Consider the following 12,645-nt stretch of genomic DNA (forward strand, 5'->3'; position numbering starts at 1 on the left):
AAGAACAGAAAATCCGTAAATAAGATAATCTCCCCCAAATTCAAAATAAATTACATAACTTACTCTGTTTTCCTTCTTTGTTTGTCCTCAAAGATGTCATTGAGGTTGATTGCCACCTGCCCTAAAAACTTATCCAGACCCACCAGGGACCTGTGCATAACTATGAGGAAAAGGATGTATTTCTCGGGATTCCCCTGCATTAGCAATCCAGGGAGCTCAAAGGAGGCCTCCTCCTTCCAGACAGGCTCAAGGGTTTTCTCAGCTACAGAGGTGGAGTACTTTTCCTTGCCCAGCTGAATTATGGTGTATGTGTCATTGGTGCCACTTTTGCCTTTTGGCTTAAGATCTTTGGCTTGGAGCACTGTGACCTGCACGTGGGTAGGAAACCACTTTTGGGCTTGCTCGGACAGCATCATTCTGGGTCTTTGGGGGGGTTGTGGTGGTGGTGGTTTCCCTCGGCGCCCCGAGCCCCTCCCGCGGGGAGAGCCTAATTCCTGAATCACTGCATCCTCCGGGCACCCGGCGGCGGCAGGCGAGCTCACGGCTGCCCGCCGGGCCCGGGGCTCGCGGCGCGGCGCCTCGCTGGGGCGGCCCGGGGGCGCGGCTGCGCTGGGGGGGCCCTCTCCGCGGCAGGGGCCCGGGGGCCCAGCATCCCCGCCGCCCCCGGCCGAGCCGCCCGCGCCTCCGCGCCGCCCGCTGCGGGGACCGGCCCCGGGCTGCGGCGGCGGCGGCGGCGGCGGCGGCGGCGGCGGCGGGCGGCTCCCGGGCCTGCGGGCGGCTGAGGCCTGGCCGCCGGGGCCCGCGCGGAGCCGCCCCCGCCCCCGGCCCCGGCCCGCACCCCCGCCGCCTCCGCGCCTCCCGCCCGCCCGCGCTGCTCGGCGGGCCCGGCCCGGCTCCTCCTTCCGACCCCGGTAATACGAACCGCCGGCGGCTCGCGCGGCCTGGCTCCCTCTAGCAAACCTCGCCCTCCTCCTCCGCCTCCTCCGCCTCCTCCCCCTCGCCTCGGCTCCTCCTCTCGGGCGGGGGCGGGGCGGGTCGCCTGGCCGCGGAGCTGGACCGGGAGGGCAGGGACGCGGCGCCCCAGCGGCTGTCAGGGCGGCGGACGCCGGGCTCAGCCTCGCGGGGCCCGCGGCTCCCAACCCCCGGCGGGCGGCGGCGGCGGCGGCGGCGGCGGCGGCACTTCCGGGTTGGCCGCCTCCATGTTGAACTCGGGAACGCGAGGGGCGGGGCCGGCGGGGTCAGGGGTCAGCGCCTCCCTGGTTGCCGTGGCGACCGGCGGCGCGCGGCGCGAGCTCCGGGGCCCGGGGCTGGGTGCGCCTCCTCGGCGTCGCGCCCGGCGCGGGGGCCTGCAGGGGCGCTGGGCTCCCAGGACCGGGCGGGGCGGCCTGCCGCGGGGGGCGCGGGGGGAGCGCTCCTGAGGGGTGACAGCCGCAACCCGGGCCCGCCCGATCTGGGGAGGGATACCCGGGTTCGGTCTTTGGAAAGCGTGTTGGCTGCCTGCGCCCTGATGGATGCCTGGCGCCTGGCACAGAGCGGGTGGGTGTCAGATAGATGGTGGCTGGCGCGGCGCATCGGCCCTCTTCATTGACCGAAAGCACCCTTTTCCCCAACCCCTTACCCACTCTTCTCTAATTCACTGGGAAGACGTCCTCCACCTCCAATGGAAGAAGAGGGGGAAAGCAGATGGAAGGTTCCAGAACCACACAGGAATCAATAAAGATCGGGAGAGACACTGGGGCTAGAGTCAGAAGAGCTGATCCCCGCCCGCCCCCCCCCCCCCCATGTCTGCCATCATCAGCCTGTGTGACCTTGGACAAGTCTTCGCCCCTCCCCGAGCCTCAGCTTCCTCGGGGGCTAGGACACCCCCTGGGCGCTCACTGTGTAGACTATCCACCTTTTGAAGCCGAACCCAGAGAGGACTCTCCTTCACCAAGGGCTGCGGACGGCTGTCTCACCTGTGCCTGTGGGCAAAACCTGATGGACACACGCGCTGTAGGAATGCAAGGGGCGTTTTAGGAGAAGCCAATACTGGGGACCCCTGGGTGGCTCAGGGGTTGAGCGTCTGCCTTGAGCTCAGGGCATGATCCTGGAGTCCTGGGATCGAGTCCCATGTTGGGCTCCTTGCATGGAGCCTGCTTCTCCCTCTGCACGTGTCTCTGCCTCTCTCTTTCTGTGTGTCTCTCATGAATAAATAAAATCTTAAAAAGAGAGAGAGAGAGAGAGAGAGAGAGAGAAAAGGCAATACTGAGCTTTTTCCGGACTAGCCAGATCTAGTGGGGCTGATGACTCGGAGCCTTGCTGGATGCTCTGCCTCTGCCAGAGATTCAGTGTGTGGCCTGTGATGGGCACTTACCTGAGGCAAGGAACTGAGATTCTGGGAGCCTCCATCTCTTTGTCCATAAATTGCAGATAAAATGGCTACTGTTGGCTTTTTATTTTATTTTATCACGACTAAAATAGTTTGGAGGAGTATTCTGAGATACTGTACATTTTCTGGCATATGTGGCCCCGAGTCTCCTTTCGCCCCTCTCTTTCCCCATTACAAGAGACATTTGTATACTACCTTTATTGTATTTTTTTCTGTCCGTGTCTTATCTTCCCAAGGAAATTTTTTTTTTAAGATTTTATTTATTTATTCATGAGAGACACAGAGAGAGGGAGAGAGAGAGGCAGAGACATAGGCAGAGGCAGAGGGAGAAGCAGGCTCCATGCAGGGAGCCTGATGTAGGACTGGATCCTGGGACTCCAGGATCACACCCTGGGTGGAAGGCGGGTGCTAAACCGCTGAGCCACCCAAGGATCCCCCTTCCCAAGGAAATTCTAAATTCTTTAGACTGCCTTGTGTATCGTGGATCCTCCCTTCATAGTGCCTAGCATCCAATGCATTTTCTCCCTTTGTAGGATGAATTTTGAGAGTGAAACAATATAATAGATGTGTGTACACTTTTCCAACTAAAAATGGCCACAAAAGTAAGCTGGTATATAATTTTTTGGCAAGGTTTAAAACTTTTCCACTTAAGGACATTATGTGCTCCGTGTTCCTCAGTGTCCCGTGTTTGCAGGATACCAGCACTGAAAACAAACAGGGGTCTTTTCATATAATATTTTTTGAATGGAGTTAGGTGAAGGCCCACTATATTTGTGTTAGAAGAGTAGCCATTGAAGAATCTTATTGGGGGAGGGGAGACCTTATGTGTTATTTTAGTCTTGTGGAAGAAGGGACTTTCCTCATACTAAAAGACAACACCAGGAATCTCAAAGACAACCCAAATTCTAGCACATTCTTTCGGGAACCCACTGACACTTGCTAGTGTCTATAGATTTCCTTTCATGTATTGAGAATTCTCAGTTTTTTAGTATTACTTACACACGTGGCTGGTGTAAATTCTACATGAAGTAGTCACTCCCAAATGAGACCCTGGATTAGTTTACCACCAGAATCTTCAGGGACACAAATGAGAGATGAATCTGAAATGATACTGAGCTAGACACCATCTAGAATGAAAAGACCTGGTTTTAGGTCATTCTAAGAAAAGCATACCATAAATATGTTTAAAAAAATTTTTTTGCCATCTCTGAGCCAGTGTATGAAAAAGCCATGTGTGGAAAATAAAACAAAATAATCATCGTACTGTGAATATACAGCATCTGGATCCCAGAGTGGGCAGTTGTCAACTTTAAAGAAAAATATTCTTAGGGATTTTTAAAGAGTGCACTGAACAGTCAATGGTGGAATTTCAAGCAGGATCTCCAGCGAGAAATAATTTGACACCTGAAAGTTACAAAAACAAAATGAAACATCATAAAAACAAATTTAAGTTTAGAATTTTTACCATTGCATTTTTAAAGTCTTCATGTCTCTATTAAAAGTTGTAATTAAATAAACAATAGGCAATTAATTATAAGAGTGGATGTGTGTTTCTAAAGAGCTTAAATTGTTTGGTAAGCTTTATTAATGATTATAAACTTGTTTACAAGTATCATTTCACTCATCTCTGAAATATAGTCATCTCTAGGGTGGAAGTTGGCAGCAGTAGTTCACAGCAACACAATAACATACTCCAACACAATTCAGGGAATACTCCAAAGGCAAGAGCTAAACAATTAGAATTGCTAACATCTCTTCCTGTAGCACCCACATTTCTTTTGAGTTTTCCCAAAACCTAGCTAGAGCCAAAATTGTTTGGATTTTACTATCTGGCAAGATCAGAAGTTATGACCTAATGTGCGTAAGCCAGAATAAGAAAATAGCATATTTTTGTCCCAGGGAAGTAAATAACAGCAACAAAAATGAGCTACATAGAAGCAAGAATTACACTGTAAAAGTGAAGTGATTTCCTATAGGTAAGTGTTTTTTTTCTTTTTTGATTATTTATTTAAAAAGTAAAAACATGTCAGTTGGATCAAATATGTGGTTGGCTCAAAGAGAGAAATAATGGCAGTTATATAAGATCTGGGATCAAAGTGGTTCTGCAGAATGTTTATTGTCTTACAGTTTACAAAATTCTTCTTATTAATTTTAAAGAAATACATATTCAGTAATTTAAAAGGGGGAGAAGGATTGCATACATAAAGACAACACACCAAACTTGAAGAGTCATTTTTTTTATTATTATTATCCTATGACTAATGATATGTGCAGAAATGTTTGGTATTGGGAAACCAAATACCAGCACTTGGGAAAATAAGATCTTAAAGGAGTAAAATGCTGAAAGTTCTCATTTTAAACTGTTACAATGCCTGTTGCAACGAATAAGAACAATTTGACCAGAAAGTAAAAATGGTCAATATTTATTCTCCAAAAGTGGAAGATTTCGCTAGTTGAAAATATTGAGTAAGTGCTACATGTCTAAGTCAAGTCCCATAAGGAGACTTATTCCAAGCACTATAAAAGATTTTTCCCTTTGGGCATCAGTATCTCTAAACTCGCACCTTGTGAATTGATTGTAGGACAATTATAACGCTCTTGGTGTTTAAATAACCCACTAGGTCACTCCCATATACATTATATAACAGATATTATTTTCCATTTGGAGGTTCAAAGATACAAGGACAACCAGAAGCTTTCCCAAAATATCATCACAATCTTCAGACTTCAAATACACACACACACACACAAACACTTGAGATATATATACAAAATTTATATATCCCAAAAAATATATTTTATCAAAAATATACAAAACTTACATACATATGGCAAAACTCCCGTTATATTGAAGATACATACATAGATTAATCTTCACATAACCAGTCAAAAAAATAAAATAAAAGAGTATTTGGCAAATTGATTTGAAATTATAATCACAATAAGCTAGTATTTGGGGGAGGGAGATGATCGTTTTGTTTTCATCATTAGGTGGCTTGATTTGTCTTCTGAAATTGGGCAGTGTATGGACACAGTTTGTGGTGCCTGAGAAGCAGTGTGGTGTGTAGTATAAAGAGCTCGAGTCAGCAATGTGGGTCTTAATCCTAAATCTGCCTATTACTAGCTACATATCTTTAGGGAAGTAATTTCCTTTTCTTGGACCTCTGTTTTTTCATCTGTAAAATAAGAGTCTATAATAGGAACCACTAAAGCATTCTATAATATTTAATAATTCTTTTTTAAATTTTTTTTTTAATTTTTATTTATTTATGATAGTCACAGAGAGAGAGAGAGAGAGGCAGAGACACAGGCAGAGGGAGAAGCAGGCTCCATGCACCGGGAGCCCGACGTGGGATTCGATCCCGGGTCTCCAGGATCGCGCCCTGGGCCAAAGGCAGGCGCTAAACCGCTGCGCCACCCAGGGATCCCAGTATTTAATAATTCTAAGTAGTACATCCACAATACAAAGAAGCAAATTGCATTTTAATTTAATTGAATTTGGTCAATATACTAAAGCAGATTCTCTTTCTATGTAACTTATTAATAAAGGATCCTCTAAGAGAAAAAAAATCTTATAAATGTCTTGAGAGTTCTCCCAAATGAAAATGATCATCACAGAAAGGAAATAAATATAACATTTATTAATAGACTCTACATGAAAAAAATTGATACTCAAAATTTGGAAGAAATGACACGTAAGCGTACTCAGTTTTGGAAAGACTGAAACTTTTCACTTGTAGTAATAAACGTAACTTCTATTCATACTATTTGTAGCTCTTTCAAACTATGAAGACATGCCGACTGAGGAAGATAGGGGTTTATGGACCAGAATAGATATTTGCACATCAGAATGTTTTGTGTGTGTTGGGATCCCTGGGTGGCACAGCGGTTTGGCGCCTGCCTTTGGCCCAGGGTGCGATCCTGGAGACCTGGGATCGAATCCCACGTTGGGCTCCCGCTGCATGGAGCCTGCTTCTCCCTCTGCCTATGTCTCTCTCTCTCTCTCTCTCTCTCTGTGACTATCATAAAAAACTTAAAAAAATTTTTTTTAAAAAAAGAATGTTTTGTGTGGATGTCTTTTTAATTTCCTCCTCATGCAATCATACTATTATGTTGTGCAATTTTTGTTCCCTTGACAAAATTTACTCATGTTAATGCACAAAGCATGAATTGATTTACTTTAACTGTTATATGGTGAATGACCCCCATTGGCTCTTTTTCTTTCCAAAGGATGTTTAAATTGTTTCTGATTTTTTCCTATCAGAAACAATGCTGCAGAGATATCTATGCATGTCTCTTATGCGCATGTGCAGGGAATTGGTTTGTTTTTTTTGTTTTGTTTTGTTTTTGTAACCATACCTCTTTTTGACAACTGACACCGAAATTATTAGGAGTTTGTGAATGATAGTGTGGAAAACCCATGGGCCTGAGCATTAGATCTGTCCTGGGTCTCCAATTGAGAAGTTGTTATCCTAATAAGTCATAATCTTTCTGTGCCACTGAGGTCCCTTCCATCTTCAGAATTCTCAAAGTCCTTTATAAGTATTACATACATTATATATATAATATATAATAGAATATTATATAATTATAGATTATATAATGTATATATTTATATATAATATATATTATTATATATGTAAATATGCACTATTAATATAATGTATATGATGTATAACATAATATGATATACTGTATATCATAAATTATATATAATATATGCCACATAATATCCAGTAACTCATATTAATTTATATATACTATTTACTATCATTTTATACTATATATACTATTTATGCTATTTTACTTTATACTACATATGCTATTAACATATATAACATATGATATGTATAATTTATAGTATATTCTTTTAGGTTATATCATATATATTAATTTATATATGATTACTTCCTCTCTATATATTTATATATATAATAAAATAAATTTACATATGTATGAAATTACTGAAGAGCAAAGATTATTGTTAATAGATAAAAGTTTTGTGAAACTTAGATATTTATCTTTAAGTTTCAATTGTCTCATCACCATGAACCTTTCTGAAATCTCCTAGAATATTGCAACTTGTATAGACTTATGTAAAGGTTAACAGAGACTGGATAATTTTGAATATTACTGAAAGTAATATTTCCCAGAGTTACATATCAGAGTTATGAAAATTCATCACCTTTGTACTGTGTAAACATGTTAGCATTTTTTCAAGTTCAGTTAAAATCCAAGATGGAGGATTATTTTTTAACGAAAAATAAGGGATTAGAATTATAATATTTCTGGAACTAATGTATGTGCTCATTTGGAGCTCATTAAACTAATAGGCAGCTGGCAGAAACATTTGGTGGTTAGGGTTTTTTTCCCCTCTATAAAATCCAGTACTCTAGTAGTCTCTCCCTTTCTACTTATTTAATATATGCTAAACCAAGCAAAAGGCATTAAAAGTATTTGAGATATATATATATATATATGATATAATATATATAAATCAAATAGTGTGTGTGTATGTGTGTGAGAGAGAGAGAGAGAGAGAGAGAGAGACAAAGCCTGGTTGGGTGGAATGAGGGGTTGCATTTTGAGGGATAGATCTAACTCTTTTTGTTCTAGGGTCAGATTTTATACTATCTCTGCCAAGCAGTTTTCAACCAGCCTGAACAATGTTCTAGTCCATCTGAATATCTGATAATAAAGATAGTTTGGCTTAGAACTGGGTGCTTATCTTTTACCTAGCCTGATTTAGGTCACCTTCAGAGCACTTACAGGTTATGATACAGAAAAGGACTGTTATAAGACTGTATAATAATCATTTTCAAGTTATCGGAATCATTAATGATACATAGTTAAGCATAGGACTTAGCTTGGCAATGTAGACTTAAAAGAAATACCTGCGTCCAGGAAGTTAAGTAGTACAATAGAACACTGAACTGAGAGAAGTCATTTGACTCAAACAACTGTTTTCTATGACCTTGAGCAACTTAAATTCTTCCTCAATAGAATAACGACTGTAAATTTCTTTTATCACCAAACTTGGATCTAGGTTTACGCAGAATATCTTCCCAATAGACTGACATCATTGAGCCACTGAGTTTTATTGTGGTTGTTTATCAGGCATAAGCCAGAGTTTAAGGTATTTACATTGTGTAATTTGTGTCTATAACTATGCTCTTGTAACCTGAGGCCTTAAAAAAATTGAGGAAGTTAAGAAAAAAAAAAACACTCCCATCCAAATATGAAGTGCATTGTGTGAATTTCTAAGTTAAAGTTTTGCCTAAATCATCTTTGTAATTTTGAGGGGTTTTGTTTTCCCTTTCTAGATGCACTTGGACATTGGAAAGGGATGGAACAAACTGGCTTCGTACAAGTGAAGTCTGATGCATTAGGCATTTCAACAATCAAGGGCTGTCAACGTTTTCTAGGGCAAGATTTTTCTCCAAAGTTCCTGGGATATAGACATTTGCTTAACTTTCCTTGAGTGCCTAGCCCAGGACAGGTTTTGTCCCTTGGACACTAACTACCAGTGTGACATGGGGCAAATTATGTCCTCTCTAAATTTAGGTTTGTCTGTAAAATGGGTTGTCAGGAGGATTAAATGAAGGGTCAGGTACAGTTCAGGGAGGGCCTGGTACATAGGAAGTGCTCAAAAGACATTTGTTGCTGTTGGGTTGATGGTGCAACTCCACTTCTCTTTGCAACCGCTTTCCTCATATCTGAAAACAAAGACCGGACAACAGTTGTTCTAGGCTGTTCTTCACCAACTAATTCAGGATCTGAGGCTGCAGCAGATGCCCTTCCTTGCCCAGCAGGCAAGAGTCAGTGAATGGAGACCCTGAGTTACTCCTGTCTTAAGCCAAATACAACATTGTTAGACACTTTTTCCAAACAAAAATGGAAATAAAATAACCCCTTAATAAGACTTCAAACCGTCACTTAAAATTTAATAATGATTCACTAAACTATGATTTTAACATCTCCATAAAAATTAATCTGATTTCTGAGTTGCAGAAAAATAAGGACTCCTTAAATTATACAGCTTCCATCTCTACAAGTAGCTGAATTAGAAACTTAAGTAATAGATCGTATACCAGATAATATTTTAATATACTAGGTTTTCACATTAAATTGTGAAATAATGAATTTAAAATGAATTTAAATGAATTTAAAACAAAAACATGACATCCTTTGATACACCTAGTAACACATATTTGGCTACTAATCCATGTTTTCTGATTTCTTTGCACCGATACTCTAATTTGAAGCATGTTATCTCTTTTAATAAAAACAATAGCTAACATTTGCTGATTGCTCACCTTATGCTAAATGCCTTAACATCACAATCCCATTTAATTTCAAAGAGGTAACACTACAGTCAACACAAACATTACCACTATGTTTTCCTAACCCATCACAAAGAATGAAGGGAGTCTGTGTGGTGAACTCTCCTCTTTAGGCATTGCTCACACCAGGATGAGGGAGGAAACTTGGAAACCAAATCCTTCATATCCTTTGATCAACTCTCATACTTAGACTGGCTTTAAGCATTATTATAATATCCTTGACGCAATCCCAGAGCCTAGCACTGCTTTAGTGAAAGCACAGACAAGCAAAAGACAATTGATCTATTTTGCAACTCATAGCATCTTCTGTGAAGCAGCAGCTGGACATCCATAAACTGAGGGACTGAGGTGCATTAGTGAACACATTGAGAAAAAAAAAATCACTTTTTACGTTACGAAATTCTCCTACTTTCATAATCAAAAGACAAAATGTTAACAGTGTCTTGTGGAAAAATACTGGATTTTCATTCAGGAGTACAAAACTCACACACCATCTCAACCTACCAATTACATTTATTGGACATTTGCTGAAGAGTAAAACGCACTAATGTATGTAAAAGCATTTTGTTAAGCTGTAAAGAATTTTATAAGATTTCATCATAATTTTTAGGTGTATATCTAAATATATACCTCTTAGCATTCACACATTGTCTTAGCATCAAAAATTGCTTAAAATGATTAAGAGTTGAACAGATTTAAGAACAAGAAAATTCTACTTTGCCATCATACAAACTATGTTAAATTTAATCAACTTTACAAGGTACTGAAAATAAGAACTTGCTAGCTAAGTGGATAAATACAAGTGATGGATCAAAACTGGTTGACCATTGCAGAAAAGATTACATTGTATTGACAGATTAAATTCAAATTTATTGTGAAATGAAAAGCCTACTTCCTTCTTGGAAAAACACACTTTCACAAGCTCATGTGGCTGCAAGTTTGATAATATGTTGATAATAACTGATGTATTTTTTCATTCCCAGTATTACCCAGGCCCCTGTGACTTTCCTTCCAGTTTCAGGCAGCATCAAGCAGAGCCAGACTTACTGCTCCTCCAGGGTCCATTACTTTGCTATCTCAAAGTACCCAGGAGCGGAAGAGGTATAAAAACCAAAGTTCATGAAGTAAAGGAAGGATTTTGGAAGGAATGCAATTGATGAAAGATGTCACTGGTCAGAGAGAAGGAAAAAAAAGGACTGGAGAGAAGATCAAGTTTGTTGCATATTTTTAAATGTCTCCAAGATCTTTCCCTTCTCTCCTTGTTGGCATGGGAACTGGGCCAATTGTTGATTGAGCCTCCAGACCAATTTGAGCATCAAAAGGAGTCATCAGTTGTATCTTGTTTGCTAGGAGGGCTCTTGAAGGTGAGCAAGGTCCAAGAGCATGACCCCCTTCTCCACCCCAGTGCCTTGCACTATGCTGACTTGGAGCAGCAACAGTGGTAGTAGACTAGCAGGGCAGTGAGGCTCTAGGCAGAGAAGACTGGAGGCAACTCCCCAAGCCTCCTGTTTAATATGAAGTACCAAAAAACCTCTGAGAATTTTATCTTTCCCAGAAAGGTGTGAAAATGACTTAGGAAACCCCTGGTAGACCTAAGTGATTCTCCAAGCCAGAATCTGGAAGATCTGGAGCACAGAGTCAAAGACCAACGACCCACTCTGATGGGACCCACACATGTCTGTATGCAAGGGGAGACTAGTGGGAATAGATGCCAACAGACGTGGACTCACTCTGGCTTCTCCCCTGGGACCTCCACTTCCGTTTAGCCCTAAGGATTTCAGTTCTGTCCCAGGGAGAAAGATAGGGAGGCAGGAATTCTTGCCTTACTGAGTGTAAAACCTGAAATGACTGAATATATCCAGTTAGGATGTTTTCTGGGTGAATTTTGACAGGAGCAGAAGTAGGAGAATCCAAATAGAGATTAAGTCCGTCTTCAGGGAAATAGTTACGTATCTTGCATATCACCTGAGTGTGTGGCCTGAAATACTATACTTGCTAGAAGGGATAACCCATTGTAAGAAAAGTGAGAGAATTGCCCATGGATGTGAGGGGCCCCTCTATGGTGTTATGAGATGATGCAGGATCTCCTTTTCTACCAGCTTACATCAGGACTAAATGTTAAAGCATATTAATACATATGAAATATATTACAAATGTATTATCCTAAGGTGATATCTCTAATGAACTTGATCTTAAAAATCACCTGCAGGTATACTGGGCAACCTCTCAGCAGTAGACAGGGAAAAGATGGAGGGTCAGGGCTGATCCACTGAAACGGATAGTGTGGGGTAGCTTCTTGCAAAGCTAATGTAAATTTGGGGTGCATTGATGGAAATCTAGGCCATGAAGGTGCCCCAACACTCTCCTGCCCTCTCCTGTCCTGGTACAGTGATCGTCCATCTGTACTTTCATCTCAGGGCAGTTCTAAGCACGGTAATCGGACTCATCCCTTCTTGTGTTATCAAGATTTTGTATCTGCCATTATCTCTTCTCCCTCCTGCTTCCTCAATGGTTTTCTTCCCTGCTGGACCAAGTCTCATTCACATATATAGTCTCTAATATTTCTCATATTAAAACAATGGCTCAGTTGTCCCAACATCTGCTCCAGCTACCACCCCACTTTTCCATTTCTTTTCAGGGAAAAATTTCCTGAAAGATTTGTCCATACTTCCTCTCTCTTTCTCCCATTTTCTCTTGGACATGCTCCAATCCGATTTTTGTCTTGGCCATTCTACACTTCCATGTTGCCTGGGTCAATTTTCAGTCGTCTTCCTTGGCTGATTAGCAGCATGTGATCCAGTTAATCACATATCTTTCATCCACTGGGTACCGTTAATGTCAAGTTTATAAAGCAAAGACATCCTAGAAGAACACCAAGGTTCAGAGAGATGCTTACTCTGTTGTAGCATTTGGAGTGTTGTAGCATAATACCAC

At 41.8% G+C, this 12,645-nt stretch overlaps 1 protein-coding gene across 5 annotated transcripts in view; it reads right to left on the reverse strand.

The window, feature by feature from the left end:
- Nucleotides 1-568, reverse strand: part of RAB11FIP2 (RAB11 family interacting protein 2) — a 68,890-nt gene extending 68,322 nt beyond the window's left edge. For 2 of the 5 annotated variants that reach the window (XR_005380675.1, XR_005380676.1), the window contains exon 1: nt 64-567. Coding sequence is in view for 3 of the 5 variants with exons in the window: in XM_038578926.1 (XP_038434854.1) it covers nt 64-416 (353 nt within the window). In the remaining 2 variants the exon portion in view is untranslated. Of the gene's footprint in view, nt 1-63 lie in introns of all 5 variants that reach the window. The other 3 variants (XM_038578926.1, XM_038578928.1, XM_038578927.1) reach the window with 2 other exon arrangements.
- Nucleotides 569-12,645: the final 12,077 nt, after the last annotated feature.

This window comes from Canis lupus, chromosome 28, assembly GCF_011100685.1.
Source record: "Canis lupus familiaris isolate Mischka breed German Shepherd chromosome 28, alternate assembly UU_Cfam_GSD_1.0, whole genome shotgun sequence".
NCBI classification, from domain to species: Eukaryota; Metazoa; Chordata; class Mammalia; order Carnivora; family Canidae; genus Canis; species Canis lupus.